Source organism: Micropterus salmoides, unplaced genomic scaffold (genome assembly GCF_014851395.1).
Source record: "Micropterus salmoides isolate LMB-PRFRI ecotype aquatic unplaced genomic scaffold, ASM1485139v1 Ms_hic_scaffold_17, whole genome shotgun sequence".
In the NCBI taxonomy this organism is placed as follows: domain Eukaryota; kingdom Metazoa; phylum Chordata; class Actinopteri; order Centrarchiformes; family Centrarchidae; genus Micropterus; species Micropterus salmoides.
Genome location: NW_024040817.1, coordinates 15223752 through 15246917, shown reverse-complemented (window position 1 = coordinate 15246917; position 23166 = coordinate 15223752). Strand labels below are relative to the sequence as shown.

The window sequence follows — 23166 nt, the reverse complement described above, 5'->3', positions numbered from 1 at the left end:
TATTATAAGGCTAAAAGCATGGACAACCCTGTTGTCATGCTGTGCACTTTTTGGTCCTGTGCTGTTTTCGTGGTTTGGGCCAGGCCTAGGCAAGATTACCAAATGTGTGCAACTTCCAGGACCCCAGACCCTTAGGGGCTGCAAAAGCCCCAGGTTTACTTCATCAACTGAAGAAGGGCTCACAGTTCATTTTTGCCCTGCAGCCCATTCTAAATTTATGGGGAAAAATGTCCTTTCCTGTTTCAACATGCCACTGTACACAAATCAAGGTCCATAAAGACATGATTTTGTGTTTGGTGTGGTAGAACTTGACTGGCCTGCACAGAGCCCTCATCTCAACCCATCAAACAACTTTGGGATGAATTGGACCATAGACTGCGAGCCAGGCCTTATTGCCCAACTTGTGGCCGACCTCACCAGTCCCTGCAGCCAAGTCCCTCAAAATCGTGTCCCAAAATCAGAGAAGTGGAGGCTGTTAAAGCAGCATATTAATACCTGTGGTTTTAGATTAAGGTGTCTAACAATCATGTAACGGTCTAATATTTGGGTTTCCACATATCTATAAAATTTGGATTTAAGCAGTTTGTGACAGATAGTTCGTATGCAGGGTAATGAGAATCTTACCTGATAATGGATAGATCTGTGCTGTATGTGGGAGAAAATGGGGGACTGTCAGATAATAACAATACTGAAAGAAATATACTTTTTCTACAATTGATTTGTGGCTATGAACTGTATGTTATAGATTTCTTTGTTTCCTGTTACTTTTCTCTTGCTTTATGCAACCTAGGTCACAGAGACTACAATTTAGCTGTGCTGTGTCTTTGAAGAAACTAAATTCAAGTGATTTCTACATATTTTGGGTTAATCTGACACTTTACTCTAACTGGCATCTCCAAAGCTGTGTGAAACAAATGTCTGAGCTAAGGGGGCAAAAGATCAAAGTTAGATAGCAGTGTCTTGTTCCAAACACTTCAAATTAATACCAAATTCAAACGGTCACAAAATCCTTCCTTCCCATTCAATTGTTTGACACTTAGCTTTGGGAAATAATAGGGTGTTTAACATTATGCTATACAAACGCTAGCCTAAAACTCATATTTAATTTGAAAACATGGATTACCAACTGGCAAAGTGGGCAACTGCCCTGGACCCCAGAAGTTACAGACTTATCCTGATTTGATTAAAATTGTGCCACAAAACCACATTGTTAACTCACATGCTAAGGGCTTTAAGGTGTGCCCCCCATACTGACCTTGAGGCCCTGTCTTGAAGAGTGTGTTTGTGTCAAATTTTATTGTAATACCTTCATTATCTTAATTTGGTGCTGTGCTAATATAGAGTCTCACAAAAGTTATTTTGAGGGGACAGCAAATTTACAAGGTACAAGGTAAACAAGCTGTACACGCACTACTTTACATTGTAGCAAACTGTAATTTCTTCAGTATTGTCACATGAAAATATATAACTCACTTTTGTGAGATACTGTATCTAAGCCCTGGTTTAGTATTTCAGCATAGAAAGCAGAAGAAATATTGTTAACGTGAATTCCTATCTCAGTCAAACAATTATCCTGCAAACCTCCAAAGAAATAGCTCAGTTATTGACTTCTTCCATAAAATTAGCGCTGTTTCATGATAAATATACCTTCAATGTGATGTTTTGGTCAACAGGGGCGCTAACTGTGCAGCTTCATCAGGTACTGGGGGCGCGTCTGCAAAGTGGGAAGCGGTTTTCAATTTCAAACCCAAACAGTCCGTGGAACGCGCCATTGGACTGTGGGATAACGTTCAAACCAAATAGTTACCGCGTTTAGTTGTAGAATTTGTAACGCAATTAAAACCGAAACCAGACCGGCATTACTGGCCGAGGTTACAATCCACAGAATCCGCGAAATAAGTCGCTCACCGCGTCTTCGCTCCAGTTTTCTGCGCCCGGTTAATTTGGATGACAAACCGACGCTTGGCTTGTTTGTTGCAGGTGTTTACTAATTCGCATACGGTAACTTACCACATTGAAACTAACACTGTGTTTTAGCTAACGTTACACATCTGACATAGCAAGCCATTTCTGCAAGAAACATGCCGAGGTCCAACAGGCAAAGAGAATACAAACCTGGAGATCTTGTATTTGCTAAAATGAAGGGGTATCCACACTGGCCTGCGAGGGTAAGCACCTGACGTTCAATATCTTGTTTCCAGCTTTAGATTTGGTATTCATTTCAGTCTGGCTTGCTCCTATCACTTGTTTACCTGTGAGGCCTAACAGCAGTTAGCGTTAGCTACCATGAGTTAGCCTAAATTGGTCGTGTTAGCTAACGTTAACGTCACCCAGCATCCAAACTCAGCTAACGTTAGCCAACTGTAGACAGTTTCACATTTCTTTCGGGTGATTCATCGAGAAAACAGACACCACAGCACCCCGGCTCGGTTAACTATTTATTAATGTTTTTGCTAGCTGCTCTTTGCCTCCGACGTTGCTATTCATGTGCCGCTTTAGTCTCCCGGGGGGCCTGTTAGGTTTGGCTAACGTTAACTTAAAGCTTTTCGGACCGTTAAAAATAGCAGTCGGGTAATTTCGGCTACAGATTATCGGTCATGTCGTACATAACGTCTGTCCAGAAGCATCTTGACGTTAACGTTGGGCTACCTGAGGACTCAGACACGAAGCCATGTTGTAAATTAAGTTAGCTAAGTTAACGCTACGTGGTGAAGTTTTTTTTTTTCTTTATGAACTGTTGCATTAACGCTACAGACTACATGGCTGCTTGTGTAGTAACGTTACAGCCATATGCTAAGTAAACAAATGCTTGCCTGCACACACTTGTTGCGTTACGTTAACAGTGTTTCAGTCCGTTATGTTTAAATACTTCCATTACGCTTAAATGTGGTCCAAGCAAATAAAAGAAGTGGTGTAAGACCACAACGTGATGTCTACCCAGTCCATAAACACACATTAGCGTAATATTTTTGTCAGCGTTTCCTAATCATTCAGCATGAGAGGAAAGGAGAACTTTTGGCTCCAACAGGTTCCGTTTCCCTCTAAAACGCGGCGTAACTCAGGGTTTTATAAGAATAAATTGGAGATAAAAATAACCAAAATAGGATTGCGCTTTACTACACTAGAGACAAAACAGAAAAATGTGGAAACAAGTAACCCCTAACCGCAACTAGCTTGCACAGTTCAAAAGGAAACACTGTATTGCTGTTTCTGTTACAAACCAATTTGTCTCAGTCTTATCAGCCATGCACCATGGCAGGCTGCAGGTCCTGCCCCACCTATCCTGACAGAGTGGCCCTATCTGGGAATGCCAAAAGGCCTGTCTGGTAGAGGCAAACGGACGCCACGCTCAGCCCTCAAAATAGTGCTTTCCTGTGTCTTGATGTGCTCTTTTTTTTTAAAAAAAACACAAGTTAGCGCCAAACTGCACTGCAAGGATGTTAAACATGAGAAATGACAAGTGGAGTGGCCCCTGTTCTCAGTGGGCTCATTAGGAGTTCAAATTGAAGTGCATTTTGCAGTAGCTGGTTAGTAAATACCTCAGGTGACTGTCCATTGCTATAAGCCTTATTTAGCAGTAAGACCCATACTGTTGAAACAGTTAATTCATTAGTCCATTCAGGGTTTTTTTAAATGAAGTAATTGACATTTATCAAGATAAATCTTTTCTGATTCAAGCCTCTAAAACATGAAGATATGCTGCTCTTTCATCATTGTAAATTAAGTATTTTTGTTTTTTTGAACTGTTGATCTGACTGAATGACTTGAATATGAGCAATCTGACCTTGAGACATTGTTAATAATGATGAAATTCAAAAATGGCTTGCACAGCTGCTGCTGATTGATCTGGTGTAAGATCTGTCTGTTTTAGAAAACATTCACATTGTCGCTATCTGTATGTATGTTCCTGCTCTGAATCTTTTGTTGTTGTTGGGTTGTAACTTTGATCTTGTGCTCCTGCGTTTGCTACTTCATAACAGAATTTGTTGCATGTATTTTCTGATAGCGTCCTTTCTTAAGAAGAGGTTTTATTAATTTGCAGATTGACGAGTTACCTGAAGGAGCTGTGAAGTCCCCCTCAAACAAGTACCAGGTGTTCTTTTTTGGGACTCATGAGACGTGAGTAATGTGTGTTAATCTTATTACTTAATAGTGGTAGAAGCTCAGAGCAATTGAGAATATTAAAACAAACATCCAAAGTGAATTAATTTCTGACAATTAGGAAATGCAAGTTTTTAATCAGTATTTATTTTTGGTTAATCACATAATTTAATGTAGTACATATAAATGTCCAGAAAAAGACCATGTGTATGCACAAATGACAAAGACCCGGCTAGAAAATGTAAACACCCAGCTTTTAAAGGGATAGCAAGTGATTGTAATCCAGTACACTTCTTGCGTATTTTTTCAGTCTACATACACTGTGGGTCCCCTTATATGGAAGTCGCGGTATTGCGCCGCCATGTTTCTACAGTAGGCTAAACAGACAACTGCTCTTCAGACCGCGTTTCGTCACTATGTTGAATACGTACGAAGAAGTAGTAGTAGTCGTCTGGTTTATTAGAAGTAAGAAGAGAAGTGAAATTTGTACAGCAGAGTACCACACATTATTTAGCACAAGAGCTTCTCCTCCGTGCTTGCAAAGGGAGCGGTGGCTGGAGTAGTATGTAGCTGCAATACCGGAGGCTGCAGATTCAAGACAGCAATCCTAGGACCGGAACTGCATTTGTAGGACTCTAGTTTACTTTGATACTGCCAGCTCTTGACAGCCCCCTGAAGCCAATTACCCTTACCATCACAGGGTGTGTGCCTAAACCTAAGTTATTGATTATATGCATGTCAACCGGTAAACCCTACAGCTGCGCACATGGCTGACGCGCTAGCAGACAGAGTTAACCTCCTTCATGTTGCTGTGCATTATCACCACCAATCCACTAGATGGCGCTGTCGCAAAAGAACTACAGTCCTAGAACTGCAGTCCCAGAATTGTGGGGGTCCTGAAATTGCAGCTATATAATATTGGATGGCTGAGGAGCAATTGTTGACCCCCACTACTAGATGCCACTAAAGCTTACACACTGAACCTTTAATAGACCATAATATTTAAAACCGTTCATTTTGAAATATAAAATAACGATTGATATGGGGGGGGGGGGGGGGATTATTGAAATGTAACAGTTTTGGTTTTCATTGTTTTATATTGAATTGGCCTCTAATGTGCCTTTTCTAGCTTCCACCTCAGACACAACTTTTTTCAGTTTCTTCAGTCGTGAAATTCGTTAGCTTTTTTTCCTTTAGTGGCCAGGGGCTGGTTTCGTGGAGTAGTGGCAGTATGCTGATTGCAAATGGCAGGCACGTGCCTGTCAATTTATGATCATGATTTACTGACATACGCATGGAGGTAATAACAAAATTGGCCACTGGGCAAGTGTCATGAATCCACTTATTTTATATGCAAAGTAAGAACATTCTACACACACATTAGTGAATGAGGCCAATTGTCCCCAGATGATGCATCATGAGGTGTTGGGTGACCTTTGACGACTTGTCACATAAATTTTAGTTTATGGCTACGTTCAGACTGAAGGCCAAAGTGACCTAAATCCGATTTATATTTTTTTTGCCCATATGTGACTCGGATCTGATCTTTTTATGACGATGTGAACAGGCCAAGTCACATGGAATCTGATCTTTTCCAGTTCGGAATTGGGCCACTTCCATATGTGGTCCAAATCTGATACAGATCGGATCTTTTTAAATGCGACCTGAGTGTGGACACTCAGATTCCCATTCTTACCCCTGAAATCCACCAGACCGCAAGCTCTCTTCTGAGTTATGTGCATGCTATTTGTCCGAGCGGACGCAGTGCGGGGGGAGAGAGAGAGAGTGTGAGATGTGGGGCAGTTGCCCAGCGCCAGAAACCGTAAAGAAAAGAACAGAAAGTTGTGAACTCCAGTCGGGAGAAATGTGACCCGTGAGGACAATGGAAAAACAGTAGTCTCCCGCGAGCTAACCAGATGTATGTTGCTCCTTGTTTACTTCTGTAGCCTGCTACAGCGTGCTGCGTGTGACGTCATGTTATTCTTTTGCGCATGCAGGTCACTTTCAGGCCACGGACAGTATACACTGGGGTCTGATATGGGCCACATTTAAACACTAATGTGAACTGTCAAACAAAAAAACAAAAATCGGATTTGGGGAAAAAACTCGGAATTGAACATTAAGGCCTGCAGTGTGAACGTAGCCTATGTGATATGTATCTGATCTATTGTCAAGCCAAAATTCGAATTTGCACACAAGAAATATCTAAGTCTAATTCAAGCTTTGCCTTTACGTACTCCACTGCTGGTAACGCTCTAAGAATACCAAAGGTCTGAGTATGCTGTTAGTCCTGTGAAACAAAAATAATTACAATAATTAATCTTGATTTTATCTTGATCTACTTGATAAAATTTGAGTTTCTGTTGATCAAGTAATTACGGAAATAGTAATTTCATAATTAGAATGTGTTGTCATTTATCAAAATGTCAAAATAGACACTGCTACTTCTCTTGGTGCTGCACAATAGTTGCCCACTACCCCAAATTAGGATGGGTTAAATGCAAAGACGAACAAATTTCCTGTCTGGGATCAATAACGTATAAGACACAAAAGATAATGCCACACTAACACCTCAGCTAGAAACAAATTATTAAATTGATATGTCAATGGATGTACACAACTTAGAGATATAGTTTATGTTAATATCTCTTATGTTTGCTCCCCACAGGGCATTCCTGGGGCCCAAGGATTTGTTCCCGTATGATGAACATAAGGAAAAGTTTGGAAAAGCAAACAAGAGGAAAGGCTTCGCTGAGGGACTGTGGGAGATTGAAAACAACCCCACTGTCACGCACGAAGGCTACGAGGTGTGTGTATTTCTAAGATGGTGGTTGGTTGGTTTTATTCCCAGGGGAGGTAAATGAAATAGGTGCACAAAAGAAACTGTAATGAAGTGATGCCAGAAATGGCAGCTACAGAAAACCTCTCTTGTTCTCAATTCAGCTTCTTTTGCTGAATTGCTTTTCAACAGGCAGCACAACTAATCACATGATATTTTAGACCAGTCATGCATTGTGGAAAAACTTAAAGCCATTTTCCCTACAAAAGTCCTCTTGTCTGTATCAACCTGGTGAAATTAGTTTCTGCACCAAATACGTTACTCTGAGTTTTCAACCTGATATTTTTGGCTTCGAAGTAACTGGCACCATCCTCTTGTAAGCATTCAACATTAGAATGGATGTTATGCTAAATAAGAAAGCTACCTTGTTTTACCAATTAAAGACAACATTTAGACTTTGGGGTGTGCACTGTGTGTGTTGTTACTCAAATAATTTTGTTGTCTCTCACTAATGTCTCCATATCTGCCTTTAGTCATCGAAGAAGGACAACGCGTCAGAGGGAGCAGGGGAAACGGGTAGTTCGGAGAAAGCAGATGCAGAGGGCAGCAGTGATGAGGATGAAGGGACCCTGGTCATTGACGAGAAGAACGAGAGGGGAGGAACTAAGCGAAAAGCAGAGGAGTCCACAGAGGTGAGATTTACCCGTCGAGTCTGTCAACAATAGTCAAGCGCTTCATAATTAGTTTATAGTAAACAGCATTGACACTTGTCAAACCTTTTTGTAAGGCATCTCCCAAGCGGCCGAAGGACACAGAGGCGGAAGGGGACTCTAAAGTAGACATCAACAAGTCCAACACAGAGGCCAAGCTCAATGATGTGGCTGGACCTAAGGCAACTGCTCCCTCCTCACAGAGCGAGTCAAAACCAGAGGCCCAGGAAAACGCTCCAACAGCAGAAAAGGTGAGACGTGCTCGTTAGTAGTGTTTGTTTTGGGTGGTTTTACCCGGGAAACATCCTATTTTGATTTAATATGAGTTTGGGCCATTCTGCTGTTTCTGCAGGTTTTAACCGCAAATATGCCTAATATGATTTGCAAAATATTCTGTTAAGTGTGGATATTTTGAGGACCATGCAAAAAGTAAATGGATAAAATAGTGTGTGTTTATATGTGTATGTATATGTATACATACATACATACATACATACATACATACATACATACATACATACATACATACATGTGTTGTCTGGAATAATTGCTCTCCACTCTACTTTTCTCTGCAGCCTGTGACAGACAGCGCTTAACGTCAACTCACAGAAGAAAACCAAGAACCTTTTGACGCTTTTCTCTGAAATTCAAGCATCACCATGATTACCTGCAGGATGCCAGATTTCAGCTGTTTAATAATAGAATTCAAAAAAAAAAAAAACCAACAAAAAAAAGCGTTTGTATTGAGAGACAAACAAATCCTCATTTGCCATTTTTGGGATATCATATATCCTAGAAACAAAAAGTTTGCTAATCTGATTTCAAACAATTGAAATGAGCACTTTAAGGCTCGTTTATAAATGGGATTTTGGTGTGTATATATTTTTTATTTCTAAGTGCAATTACATAATTACAAAGACTGAATGCTAGGTGTCAAACTTTTTTTTTTTTTCAGTTTAGAGGGATTAAACACTGAATATATATAGTAAATTAAAAAAAAAAAGGAGAATGTTTAAACCACACAAAAAAGATTAAAACTCCTATTTGATGGTTTTAAAACAGATATTGTACAGAAATAAGAACAAATTTTCACCCATGCTCTCAGCTGTAGTTTATAAAGTAAATGTTTTACTTCCATTTGTGTCACCTAGCTTCTCTGCCTCATCTTAAATCATATATTCATCCATTGGATACATGAGGAGTTGCACTTTCAGAATGTTTTTATTTTTTTTATTTTTTTTTGCCCCATTAATCATTGTCTAGTTCACTGTAAGACATTTTTATGCAACACAGGTTTTGTTGCTTTGGTGTAGTGTATGCTTCATTGCAGGTGACCAAATTACGTGATTTCATTTCACCAGACTAAATATGTAAAGCCCATTTCAGAACTATTTTAGGATCAAAACAGTTACTTGGTAAACCCCTCTGCAACTTTCTTTAGCTGACCACGCATTATAGAAAGTAGAAAGACATTCCTGATTGTTGTCAGAGCTCAGTCTTGAAACTTTGTCGGGCTGGAGCTGTGGCAATTATGGGGGTAAAAGTTTGTCACCACATTTTTTTGCATAAATTATCTGGCAAACTATCAAAAACATCAACTCTTAGTTTCCTGTTTATTATATTTTCTTAATTAGCTCACCTGATTGCTGCCATTGCTTGATACTGGAGATGTAATTGTGAAGCGTTCAGTAATTGGTTGTACCAAATATGTTTAATTTTTTCAGGTCTGAAATATATTGCTGACATTGTTAATGCCAACATCTATGATCTTAAGAAATTGAGAAGTGAAGTGAGGAGAATCTTCAAAGTAAACTCTCTACTGGAATATGATTCTGTTTTACTTTTAATAGTATTATTTTGGCTGTGAAACAAAGTTGTGATGTTTTTAAAGATGTGTTTTTGTTTAGACAACATGTTGTTCAAAATGTGGTGTTACTATTTTTCCACTGTAGGTAATTTTTAAGGTTCCAAGTTTTTACAAATGCTAGACCTGTCACCATGTTACTTGGATGTCATTGTCATCGCTTCAGTGTTCTTTCCTATACTTGGCAAAACGAGCCCACAGTTAATCAAATGACGAACCTAAGGGAAATCTCAGCTTTTAAAAAGTGAAAATAACTGCGACTGCTGCGTCTAAGTTGGCTTATAGCCACCTGCGCTGCACCACTGATTTCAAACTACAACGGTGGCCCACTCAAATCTTGAAGTCCATGGGTATAATTTGGCATTAAAGTGTGATTCTTGGTTTGGCTTTCTCTGTTGCTTTCGGAAGCTGTCATTCATCTTAATCTGCTGCTTAGTTTACTGTTGTAGTTGCCGGTCCATTTAATAAAAATGTTGAATACAAAAAAAAACTTGATTTTGTCATGTTTATATTCAGTAAACTCTACTTGTTTATAGTAGATTAGACACTTCCTCAGTCTGGAAAGCACCTCAACAATCTGATCTTAGTCATTGTGTTATTTTTAACCAACACACGTGTTATATTTTTTATATATATATATATATATATATAAACCATCCAACCAGACCTAATTAATCATTTCACATTAAATCTTTCACTGTTACAAATGTATGAAACTCACTATGGCACCTTTTTGTGTGTGTGTGTGTGCACTTCTCACAAATAATTCCATCCCAGAAGAGCCTCGCTGCACAGTTTGGGGCTTTAGGCTGTGATAGCTGAAGTAGTTGTGGTGTTATGTAACATGTCCTGACAGCTTTGAATTTGTCATGGGGTTTGATTGAGTATGTGTTCTTTAAATACGCTGTTTAGGAGGGGACATAATGTTTAAAGTCCACGTTCATTTGTCCTTTTCATAATATCCATGAGCTTCTGGACTAAAATGTTTTCAAAGTATTGATTTGTAAATGTTCTCTGTGGCTGCTGGAACATCTGGTTCATAAGATTAATGACTGCTTCAGCGTGCTTACATGTATGATTGCAGGTTTTCAGAAACCAGCCTCTTGTCTCGTGGTATATGGGTGCTATAAATATCTCTGAGCCTTGCCGCAGTATTACTACAGAATGGCTTGCAATAACTCACCCACTGTATCTGCTTTCATGGATGCTCATAACATGAAATAAGGGCCCATTTCAACAGTCAACCATTGAACTGTAGTGGTAAACACATTTAGTTTTGAAAATAGTTTTACTCAGCACTTTTCCATAACATCTTAAATCCAGACAGAATGTCACAGTTGCAAATGAGCATGAAAATCTATATTTTTGCTAAAAATATATTTCCATTATATTTATCATCAAAACCAGAAAAAGAAAAAATTGGTTGAACAAGTAATTTTGCAAAGGGTGGCACGGTGGTGCAGTGGTTAGCACTGTCACCTCACAGCAAGAAGGTTGCGGGTTCACACCCCCAGTTGCCCCGGCCTTTCTGTTCAGCTGGGATTGGCTCCAGCCCCCCTATACGCAGGATAAGTGGTAATTAGAAATGAGGTTGCAATACTGGTTGGACACATGCCATAGACTCTCCGCCCCTCACTGCCCCATTTCCATAAACAGCCAACCAGTAGAAATTGTTGACAGTTTCAGGTACCTATGGACAATAAACTTTTTGTTTTGATCACCGCTTCTCCTGTATCGTAGCATTACTACCTGCTATTTCACCATGCTCTCTCTCACCAATAGGAATAAGTTTCTTAAAATCACTAACACTTCCTGCAAAATAATAGGTCTTTCCACTCCCAACCTGCCAGGCCTCATTAATACTGCCACTGCTCTCAGAGCAACTACCATAGTACAAAATCCAGCCACCCTCTTAACTCATGCTTCACCCTTCTCCCATCTGGCTGTAGATACAGACAGCTGCTCTACAAAAAGGCACGCTTTGGGGAAAGTTTTGTACCCTACGCTATAAGAGCGTTAAACTTACAGACAAGTTAATGATGTCACTCCTGTGTTATATGTGTAGGTATGTGTATACATTGTTTGTATATGTGTGCTATGGGTAGTTTGTGTGTGTAGTATTCATGTTGAAGGTGCTCTTTGTACAGACTGAAAACACATTTCCTCCACTGAGAACAATAAAGAATGAATCTGAATCTGAATACAGCTCACCTGGGTGATATTAAATGAAGGACAAATGTTACTCCTGTAAACACATGATTCATTGATTCAGTAATCTGTACATTGTTAATCAATGAAATCTGAGCTGATACGAAGTGGTTATATTGTACCTTGTATTAAAGGACAGTGTTTTGTTTTTAAAGGTAAGAATTTCGCAAGACAGACCTAAATTCCATTCATTTTCCCATTGATGCTATACGTGTTATTAGCTTTTCCTAGTAATTATTGCTGCCCTTACTAATATGCATTGTCAGTTGTCAATCTCATGCTGTATTGAGGCTTTCTTGATGCTTTAATGTTGTCCTCAAATGTAAGTCGCTTTGGATAAAAGCGTCTGCCAAATGAGTAAATGTAAATGTAAATTCCAAAATAATGTATCTTTGGCATGATCTTACTAAGACCCCTCTTATTTCATTTTGACTCAATGATATGTAGACTTACTATAAATCATTTGTGCTTTGAATACACTGAAGTACACAGATAAAACAGAGAGGTCATCTTGCAGTCAATGCCAGCATCCTGCCCTGAAAAGCAATAAATGCGCATGCGTGCAGCTAGGCCACACCCTCCTGTCCACTAGGGGGCACTGCTTGCTGATGTTGGTGTCGGTGCTATTACATGTGACATTGACAACAGAGGGTAGGAATTTTTCTGCATGATATGTTCTTAACTCGTTTTTTTGTTAAACATAAAAACTTCAGCTACGGTTTACTTGACAAGAGAGATAGTAATAAGATTTTGTTGTGTTAAACGTTAGCATGTGTTGAGACAGAGTAGTGTCATGAAGGGAGACTAGCCACCTTTTAAGCTAATATGCTAACCTTGATCAATTTTGTCCCTGCAGCACAATGAGGCTGACCGCTCTCCTGTCGATGGCAGCCAGGGTTGTGGTGCCCAAAGATTTCCGCTACGGCACCAACAGACCGTGGACTCCTGCTTCTAAGAGACTGAATCCTCCGGGGAAGAAGAGGAGAAAGGTGTTTGTGGAGCCTTTAGCACCAGAGGACTGGTGTTTGCTCAGAGGGGACACAGTGAGTAACTCTCACGACTTAGGAAATTCAGCTGAAGTCCCAAATCCTCATAAGCAAGTCAGTTGTGAGCATATGAATCGTTAAGGTCACGTAATGTTGACATTATAATGATAAAGGATTTGGGCATTTTTCCTTCAACGCTGTGGTAAAGGTTCAGTGTGTAAGTTTTAGTGGCATATAGTGGTAAGGATTGCGAATTGCAACAAATGGCTCACTGTGCATTCAGTTGCTCCTAGGATTAAATAAGTACTTTAAAAAACTGAACTTTGTTCTCCATGAGGTTCTACATTATATGAATTTAAGATCTAAATCCAACAACAAAAAGGCTGCGAAAACTGTCAACATATAGGTGTGGTGCTCTATTTGTCCAAATTTCACATCTTACTTCTAACTAACCAGACGACTACTACTACTACTACTACTACTTCTTCCATCTTGTTCGTATGTATTGAAGTAGGTTGAAGTTCAGGTAGTGATGAAACGTGCTCTGTAGAGTAGTTTGTCCATTTGGGCTACTGTAGAAACATGGGGGCGCAACATGTAAGTGGACCTGCGGTGTATGTAGATGGCTCATTCTAAGGTAATAAACAGTTCATTATGTAAGGTCTTTATACACCACTGGAAACAGTTATGGATATTATGTTGCATTTCTGTCAATAGAGCCTCAGAAATATTACACGCCGGACCTTCTAAGTGTTTTTACATAGCCGAGACCACATTTATTTACGGCATAGACCTTTTATAATTAAATATTTTGTGAATATGACAGCACTGTTCTGAGATTGGGCCATGTGTGTCTTTTAGTTTAAAGTCAAGTCTTTAGATGGTCAAACAGGTCTACAGTTCTGAGAACTTTTGTGACTCAGTATACCATTGAAACAAAACAGGATATCGGTTAAAATGCAGAGGTCAGAAGAACATAGTATATAAAGATCTTAGGCTAATTTTTCAGGAACTAATGGGACTTAGCCAGCTGTCAAACATTTTGTGAGACTTCCACTTGGACCAAGCACAACAGCTGAAAGGAATTGTTTTTGTTTTTTTGAAAAATTAGCACAGTACATACATTGACAAACTCACAATTGAACTTTAGTAAAGATGTAAATGCTGACCCAACTTTAATGGAATATTCTGAAAGAGTTTTTCCGCCATTGATAGCACAATAATTTTGGCAAATCCACAAGTATGCTAATATCCATCCAGCCATCGTCAACCACTTATCCTGCATACAGGGTCGCGGGGGTTCTGGAGCCAATCCCAGCTGACTATGCTAATATCATTAAAAGTACTATGTTTTCCATAAATGCTGCAAGACGATCACTCCTCCCTTTTTTAATGTGTTAGTACAACTTCAGTTATGTATCTGTTTGTCATGTTTTTCGTCAGGCTGAGATTCTCGCAGGGAAGGACAAAGGAAAGCAAGGAAAAGTGATCCAAGTCTTCAGACACAGGAACTGGGTTATGCTGGAGGGGCTGAACACAGTAAGGAAGTGATATTTCTCTAAGAGGAAACCAGATGGACATGCTTTTAGGACATTTTGTTATACATTTCATATACCTACTAATTCAATCATTTGACAAACTCACTGTTGTCTAAAAAGAAAATTATAAGCAGTTTCAACAGTTAGCAGTACATTACATCTGTTCTTTCTACGTAGAGTGCTGGTACTTCAACATACACTTAAACAAACTCTGGACATAGAGAGATAATGTTGCCAATCATCTAATTTCACCAAAAAGTTAACAGGGATGTTTTCATGGTCGTTAAATTGTGCCAGTGTAAAACACCATGAATATATACACTGCTCAAAAAATAATAAAGGGAACACTAAAATAACACATCCTAGATCTGAATGAATGAAATAATCTCATTAAATACTCCTTTCTTTACATAGTTGAATGTGCTGACAACAAAATCACACAAAAATTATCAATGGAAATCAAATTTATCAACCCATGGAGGTCTGGATTTGGAGTCACACTCAAAATCAAAGTGGAAAACCACACTACAGGCCGATCCAACTTTGATGTAATGTCCTTAAAACAAGTCAAAATATGGCTCAGTAGTGTGTGTGGCCTCCACGTGCCTGTATGACCTCCCTACAACACCTGGGCATGCACCTGATGAGGTGGCGGATGGTCTCCTGAGGGATCTCCTCCCAGACCTGGACTAAAGCATCCGCCAACTCCTGGACAGTCTGTGGTGCAACGTGGCGTTTGTGGATGGAGCGAGACATGATGTCTCAGATGTGCTCACTTGGATTCAGGTCTGGGGAACGGGCGGGCCAGTCCATAGCATCAATGCCTTCCTCTTGCAGGAACTGCTGACACACTCCAGCCACATGAGGTCTTGCATTGTGTTGCATTAGGAGGAACTCAGGGCAAACCGCACCAGCATATGGTCTTACAAGGGGTCTGAGGATCTCATCCCGGTACCTAATGGCAGTCAGGCTACCTCTGGCGAGCACATGGAGGGCTGTGCAGCCCCCCAAAGAAATGCCACCCCACACCATTACTGACCCACCGCCAAACCGGTCATGCTGGACGATGTTGCAGGCAGCAGAACGTTCTCCACGGCGTCTCCAGACTCTGTCACATGCTCACTGTGAACCTGCTTTCATCTGTGAAGAGCACAGGGCGCCAGTGGCAAATTTGCCAATCTTGGTGTTCTCTGGCAAATGCCAAACGTCCTGCACGGTGTTGGGCTGTAAGCACAACCCCCACCTGTGGACGTCGGGCCCTCATACCACCCTCCTGGAGTCTATTTTTGACCGTTTGAGCAGACACATGCACATTTGTGGCCTGCTGGAGGTCATTTTGCAGGGCTCTGGCAGTGCTCCTCCTGCTCCTCCTTGCACAAAGGCGGGGGTAGCGGTCCTGCTGCTGGGTTGTTGCCCTCCTACGGCCTCCTCCACGTCTCCTGATGTACTGGCCTGTCTCCTGGTAGCGCCTCCATGCTCTGGACACTACGCTGACAGACACAGCAAACCTTCTTGCCACAGCTCGCATTGATGTGCCATCCTGGATGAGCTGCACTACCTGAGCCACTTGTGTGGGTTGTAGACTCCGTCTCATGCTACCACTAGAGTGAAAGCACCGCCAGCATTCAAAAGTGACCAAAACATCAGTCAGGAAGCATAGGAACTGAGAAGTGGTCTGTGGTCACCACCTGCAGAACCACTCCTTTATTGGGGATGTCTTGCTAATTGCCTATAATTTCCATCTGTTGTCTATTCCATTTGCACAATAGCATATGAAATTGTTTGTCAATCATTGTTGCTTCCTAAGTGGCCAGTTTGATTTCACAGGAGTGTGAATGACTTGGAGTTACATTGTGTTGTTTAAGTGTTCCCTTTTATTTTTTTGAGCAGTGTATTTTAGCTCCACCAGATGGAGCCAGTGTCTCCGGTCAGGGTGCAAAGTTGCTGACGAAGAGCACCATAAAAAGCCATTTGGCCACCACCTGTTTGGTGTTTAAAGTCAGAGAACTGTGAACAATTGTTTTCTGTATTAGCATCACAGGTATGTTGGAAAAACCGGGGATTACCGTGGGACCTACATTGCCAGTGAGGCTCCTATTTTGCTCCGTGATGTCGCCCTCATTGACCCCTCAGACAGGTACAGTAAACCTGGCTAGTCTGCAAGATTAAAATTGTGGCTATGCATGGACCTTAACAATAGCTGAACCACAGGTTGGCAGTCATAACAAAGATCCTGGTGTTATTCTGAAAAATAAATTCTAATAAAAAACACTTAAGTGTGACCAACAGAGTTTTGTTTAAACAGTCTGCTTGGGAGATTAAAAAATGTTTAACCAAGTTAGCGAAGAAAATAATCTGTGTACTAAAACGCTTTATCAAATTTTATTGTAAATATTTGTGCTGATATTTACAACTGCATCTGTAATGATTGTTGCTCTAATTTATGTGTGGTTTTTATTCACACTACCTTTGGATATAAATGCCATAAAATAACAATCTTTAAACTACTACAGATATCACTCTGTAAAATAGTTATTAATTGAAGATAAATAGTTATTAATTGAAGATAAATGCAAATGATCTTTGGTTTCCTAGCAGACTAATTGTGAAATGCTGATATTGATCTTCTAGGAAGCCCACTGAGGTAGAGTGGAGATACACAGAGCAGGGCGAGAGAGTCCGAGTTTCTCTCAGGACTGGTCGAATCATCCCGAAACCTGTTGTGGAGCGACGAGATGGCATCGTGCCACAGCAGTGGAAAGGTGAGTGTGTCTTTGTGTTTTGATTTGAGGATGATTCTTTTCAGTATTCAGTTTATTTCATGTGTAGCTGAGTCAGCACATTAAACTGTCTGCCATTCATTTTTCCACCCTGTGCAGATTCAGTGATGCGCTTTGATTGTTTCACAGTGGAAGAAACACATTGCTTTCTCAGCTAGAAGACACGTGGGAAGTGCAAACATTTACCAATGCTGAACAACCTTCCAACTTAACTGTGCTCCCTAAAATAGCTAGATGTACGACATGGTGTCCGACCACATCTGAGGGCAAAGGAGTTGATAGTTTTTTCAAACGCCACACTCATAGAGAGGGGCGAGACATGATTAATTGTTCAAATAGGGAAAATGGTGCACACTTTTGGTTTCTCAAAAAGTGACTGAAATTGTCAAAAAAAATTAAAACAAAACTTGAGGCAGAAGTTTAAAATATTTTTGCGAATTAGGAAAAATTTGTTTCGGACTGATTTGGTTTGATTGTATTACAGAGGAAGAAACATTGTGGATTGCTTACACATCATTCCTGTTTTATGTTAAATATTTTCCTTTATGTTGAGAGTTAAGATATTTCCCGATGATTTGTGGCCCGTCCAACATGGTCGTTGCCTAAAGCAGATACATAGTCATTGTTAAAATTGTCTAATGGTATGGTGCCTGTTCAAATTTATGCTGTTTCATGTTTATACTATTCAAGTTGTATACATTTATGCACGTGCTTCACTTTTACGTCTGACCTCACAGATGGTCCCAAAGACACCAGTCCAGAAGACACTCTAGAAAAGACCTATGTACCATCTCTGAAAACCCTGGAGGAGGAAGTCATGGAGAAACTGGGTATACAGGAGAACAAGAGGCACCGAAGGTCCTACTGGTACTGAGAAGGGAAATCGGAGACACTCGGGCCCAATTGTGCTATCCGGTTTTCACAGGGATTCTGAAGACACCATGGTGGGATGGGAGTCCAGCTGAATGACAAATCAAAAAGAGACTGTGTGAGGATGGCATGAGTTTGGCTTATGGACTGTAAAATACTGGTGCAACATGCATATTACTAAGAAACATTTATTTTTTATTGCAAACATGTCAAGGCGGGGAAACAGATGTGCAACAAAGCTGATAACAGACCTGCAACTTAAATGTTTCCTGAATGGATGCAGATTCAGTTATTTTCTGTTTATTTGTAATTTTGTGAATAAATGTCACTAGTAAACAAATACAATGGCTTATATTTTGTTGTCTACTGGAGTGTAAGTTCATATTACAGTAGAGGAACTTGATATTCTCGACAGTACTGTTAAACCACAGGGTATGAGATAAAACTGGTCTTATCAATATTTTTATATTAATAAATGAGAAGACCATATGTAATGTGAAAGGGGTTCCTTGTACTGATATCCCCCCCAGAGAATTATTATCTGACTGTGCACTTCAGTTCAACTGAGCGGTTTAGCCTCTTCTTAGCTTGTTATTGTTATTGTAATTTGTTATTATTGCACTTAGAAACATCAGGTGGCCACAAACACAACTCCAAATGAATTATAATGTTGGCCTTTGTCTGCTTGATGCTACTGTTTGCTAACATGTTTCCCATATCAAGTGGCCAAAAAAAATCAATTAATGCAGGTTTAGGTTTCCAAAACTTAGGGTTTGGCTTTGATGTATTAGCATCAACATACAGTAACTTGGGACGTGAAAATCAAATTCTCCAGACATTTCCCACACCAAGCAAATACTTGAAAAAACACTCACTGAGCAGGAATGAAACATCAAGTAGATAAGAAGCTACGGAAAGCAGCATTTCAGCTAAGATAACCATATGAAGTAAGCTTGTATTTGGGCAAACACGAGAACAGTAATGACTGCCATAAATTACTTGAAACATGCTTGGAAAGATATCATTATTCTTGGTATTGGCAGGGTTAATAATAGTAATCATTGCAGCCTGTTTGGATTATTCATAAGGCTGAAAATAGTCGTATTATTTTACAGAAGCCCAGACATCCTGCTCTCAAAACCCTAAACCCTTTAGACAAATTAGACTTTCTTTCCTATGTGTCTGGGATAGTGGGGAGGGAAATTGGGAGGAGATGACACAGACTGGATAGTTTCAACAAAGTTCTCACTCACCTCATTTGACTTTTTATTCACTGGCAGGGCGTGTTAGTCAGGTGACGTGGGACTGTTTTTGGATTAGGTTTTAAATATGACCTCACCAATGAATTTATGATCGAGTTAGTTCATCTTTATGATATAAAGTTACAAAAATATCATACAGTCAATTCAAAACAAACTCGTAGTATATTTAGTTAGATATCAAAGTGATATCTGACTAAATATACTATGAGTGTATTCCCCAGTTTCTTCTCATCTTTACATTACCATCTTTTGGAATCAGTTGTGATCAAAATGCTCTTCAAATAGTTACCTACACTACTTCTTGCTTAGGTGCATAGCTCTCCTGTAAGTGACCTACAGGGCCAGTTCATTCTCCCAAAATCAATCCCAGTTGTAACCAAAGCAAAAAATTTCATTTTCAGATCATTTTAATAGAAAACACATGCCTTTCTCCTGTAAGGTAAATTGTGAGGGTGAAATTAAGATTAGATTTAAAGGTTCAGTGTTTAAAATTTAAGACGTCCTATTGACAGAAATGCAATATAATATACATAACTATGTTTTCCGTGGTGTATAAGGACCTGATGTAATGAACCGTTATGTTTTTATTACCTTAGAATAAGCCATTTCTATCTACATACACCGCGGGTCCTCTTAGCCATGTTTCTACTGCAGCTCGAATGGACAAACTGCTCTTCAGAGCACGTTTCGTCACTACGTTAAATACATACGACGATTATTATTATTTAGCACAAGAGCAGACAGAGCGTGTCGGACACCGTAGCTTCTCCTGCGCACTTGGAATAATCAGAATCTTTTTTTCCTCCTTAAATCTTTATTGCAATTAGAGAAATAACGTGTACATGGGTATATAGAAGAAAGAAGTATATAGAACTTTGATTTGTGCAGACTCACATATTGCATATACATATTTTGCAAACATGTTGGTTTAATATGGTTATAACAGTTAGTTTGCTGTCCATGTAGGGGGAACTAGATGTCTGCGTGTTGTTTATATGCTCTGATGATGCTAATCCAACACATCTGTGTAGTAGCGTCCATGTTGATTCCACATTCCGACTTTAGAGCACATGAACACACACTGAAGTCGGAAGAACGACTTGTCAACTCGGGAAATGGGACCATCTGAGGAGCATGTGAATTCACCGTGAGCTGCTGGTTGCAATTCGTAACCCTCACCACTAGATGCCACTAAAACTTACACACTGAACCTTTAAATTATATTAATTAATTAATATGTTCATACTCACTTTTGGAAATATAGGTATATTGAACAGAGCCATTGTTAATATTTTTAGTTACAGCTGACCTTTTCCTGCTAAAACAAAAAATCTAAATGTCTGCTGTGAAAAAAGTCTGTTGAAATGTTAAGCGACATTTTTATATTCACGTAAGTCACTCTCTCCAGCTGGTCTCTTAAGTTTTCCTCACTTGTCCCCCGACATCTTAAAATTGCATTGTCTTGCCATGGTGTATGACTTTTGACAGTAAACTGTCTTCAACAACCTCACCTTGCTAGCTGAGTTTGGCTGTTCCTCACCCAGTTTTATTACTCCTACAACACTGTTTCAGTGATTGTGTTTCAATCTACATGTTGAATTGGTGATATGTGTTATAGTTGTTTACTTGACGATATGCCTGCAAAATCCCTTACTTTGTGCAAGTGAACCTGGAATAATTTATGCTGTTTTGAAGGCAAAGGGTTGATTAAGATATTTCTGATATTTCACTCACTTTGCATTTTGTTAACTGATAAATATAATCTATAGTCATCAATTTTAAAGCATTCTTACTTTACAGCATTTTTCCTCACTTTTGCACAGTACTGTACATATGCAGGGTTTTGTGGCCCTCAAAACACCTTCACACAAACTAACATGATCCCCTGGTACCTGATATGAACTGCAACGGTGTTCAGTTGGGAGGACACCAAGGTTAAAATATGTTTTATTAGCTTCAGTAATTTACTGCAATGACCATAGTGCTAGTACCTAAAATATTAACAAAAAGTAGTGCTTTATTAGTCACAAAATTGCATGGCAGGGTTAATGTGACCATAAATAATTTGTCAGGCACAGGCTTTTTTCACGGCAGACATTTTGACTTGTCATAGCAGGGAAAGCACAGGTGTTCCTAATAACATTAACACTGGCTCTGTTGTATTCAAGTGTCTGAGTAAGACATGGCAGTGTGACAGTGAGACAGCATGCACAATGTCAAGCAGCTAAATGGAATTCAGCCATCATTAATGTATTATTTCGACCTGGGCTTTACCTACTGTGTCAAAATTTCCTCTGTGAAAAAGGCCTATTTGGAGCCGCACGTCGCCTTTATTTTGCCTCGGGGGTTTGGAGACTTTAACAACCTGAGGAGCATTTGTATTCTGTAATTACAGAACATATATGACTTCAAATATAATGGATAGATCAGTATCAGAATTATATCCTGAGTGGGGTGTAGAGAAGGTTTTTAAACCACATTTATTACATCATGTAGGGAGATGAAATGTACTGAAAATATAAATAATCAGTTACATCTCAAATAATACAGAAATATTTTACAGTCTTTTCTTTTTTTGTGTGATTGGTCAATCATTTCTTTGACAAACTGTGTTGCAGTGGGGGATTTGGACTTGTGACCTCAGTACTTCTAAAATCCTGGCTGTAGCCTTGATTACATTGTATTTTTCACTTTTAAGAGTTGCCATAGCAACACTCCAATTAAAAAAAAACTTATGAAAGCCCTTTGTAGCTATGAATATCATGTTTGATCTGTATCTATCAAATGAATGCTCAGTCTTCTTTAAGCTCACCCTCAGCTGTGCATCTATCTGCGATATTGGAGGGAGGCGGCCTATGAAGCGAATAAAATCAAATTTTCCTGGCTGGTTAACCACGAGTATGGATTTACCGAAAGAGCAGGTTCACTAGTTGCCAGATCTCCAGCTGCAGAAGCAACTAACTTTGTTGCCAGGCAGTGACAAAAAAAAAGATGTGTCACAGATAACATAATTGCGTCAAAATTTCACAGTGGCTCTCCATACCCTAATTTCTGGTCAGTGCAGTATAGCATCATGCAGAAAGCATGGCAAGTCGTCGGTTTGGCCGGTGAGTGGATGAGTGCTGCAGTTTTCCCAGACACGTCCCTTCTGAACCAGTTAGCCTCTGCCACTTTGCATCCAAGAGGGAATAAAAGCAGCCAGTCAGCGGAAACATGGTTTTGAGGTTTTGCTTTTATGGGAGGAAAAATTATTCAAAGGCTGCTCGTCTATCCTGTCGTTGCATGAGTGTTGTATGGATTTCAGTCTGGGATTACAGCAAGGTAAAGTGTAATGTTGGTGAAGTGGAACCTTTGTATTGCTACATTTTTTTGCCATTTACACACACAAAGAACAGATTTATGGCCTTCTTATAACTTGTGACGGGTAGATGAGTTTTAAGAATGCCCATCTTTTAATTTCTACTTTGTGGTAAGTTGACAGCAATTCTGGTAACCCAGTTAAATGTAACCACTGAGCATGACTCAGGCAGAATTAAGAATGCATAAAAATAAACTGCAGGCTCTGTATTATAGCTGAGTCACATTGGCTTCTCTGCCAAAAACTAATGAATCTCACCCGGTGGTGCTGGTTGCATGTGTCAGAGTCAAGTTCACCAACAAAAGATTTTTGTTTGTTAATCTAAAGTCATATTACAGCATCCTTTAAAAGCCACTTAATTTGTGTTATTAATTAATGTGTTAACAATTAATTAATTGTTTATAAATGAAGACTTCAGAAGCTCCCTCCTGCTTCACTGACATTATAATCCCCTACACAGAAACAGAGGGATTTGTGATGGCTCGAACATCTCCAGAACATCTGAAGACACTTTTAAACTAAATTTGAGTGTTGCTCTTGACTCACTTGATGATCTAAGCTCAGCTACAATATAATGATAGTGTCTAATTATAGGCTGGTTGTTTGAAGGCTGCTGGAAAATGTAACGTTAGCTTGTACGCAGGTCTGAGGCATGGCTTGCATGCATGTTTGACTGTGTTTGGTCTAATTTAGTCGCTCTCAGTACATTC

The 23166-nt window shown here is 39.7% G+C and overlaps 2 protein-coding genes across 2 annotated transcripts; both read left to right on the top strand.

The window, feature by feature from the left end:
• The first annotated feature begins 1733 nt into the window (after positions 1 to 1733).
• Positions 1734 to 8335, top strand: LOC119907304 (hepatoma-derived growth factor-like). Its single transcript, XM_038725082.1, has 6 exons — positions 1734 to 2168; positions 4043 to 4119; positions 6770 to 6908; positions 7414 to 7572; positions 7668 to 7841; positions 8166 to 8335. The coding sequence occupies exons 1-6, from the start codon at positions 2082 to 2084 to the stop codon at positions 8184 to 8186; spliced, it is 657 nt and encodes a 218-aa protein (XP_038581010.1). The 5' UTR covers positions 1734 to 2081; the 3' UTR covers positions 8187 to 8335.
• A 3888-nt stretch (positions 8336 to 12223) lies between these two features.
• mrpl24 (mitochondrial ribosomal protein L24) lies at positions 12224 to 18178 on the top strand. The gene is made up of 6 exons (XM_038725404.1): positions 12224 to 12313; positions 12519 to 12705; positions 14092 to 14187; positions 16220 to 16323; positions 16818 to 16948; positions 17704 to 18178. The coding sequence occupies exons 2-6, from the start codon at positions 12523 to 12525 to the stop codon at positions 17838 to 17840; spliced, it is 651 nt and encodes a 216-aa protein (XP_038581332.1). The 5' UTR covers positions 12224 to 12313; positions 12519 to 12522; the 3' UTR covers positions 17841 to 18178.
• The last annotated feature ends 4988 nt before the right edge of the window (positions 18179 to 23166 follow it).

Coding starts and splice junctions, on each gene's coding strand:
- mrpl24 (XM_038725404.1), top strand. CDS start 12,523: ATGAGGCTGACCGCTCTCCTGTCGATGGCAGCCAGGGTTGTGGTGCCC. Junction 14,188..16,219: donor TGCTGGAGGGGCTGAACACA/GTAAGGAAGTGA, acceptor TTTCTGTATTAG/CATCACAGGTATGTTGGAAA. Junction 16,949..17,703: donor CGTGCCACAGCAGTGGAAAG/GTGAGTGTGTCT, acceptor CTGACCTCACAG/ATGGTCCCAAAGACACCAGT.
- LOC119907304 (XM_038725082.1), top strand. CDS start 2,082: ATGCCGAGGTCCAACAGGCAAAGAGAATACAAACCTGGAGATCTTGTA. Junction 6,909..7,413: donor TCACGCACGAAGGCTACGAG/GTGTGTGTATTT, acceptor ATCTGCCTTTAG/TCATCGAAGAAGGACAACGC. Junction 7,842..8,165: donor ACGCTCCAACAGCAGAAAAG/GTGAGACGTGCT, acceptor TTTTCTCTGCAG/CCTGTGACAGACAGCGCTTA.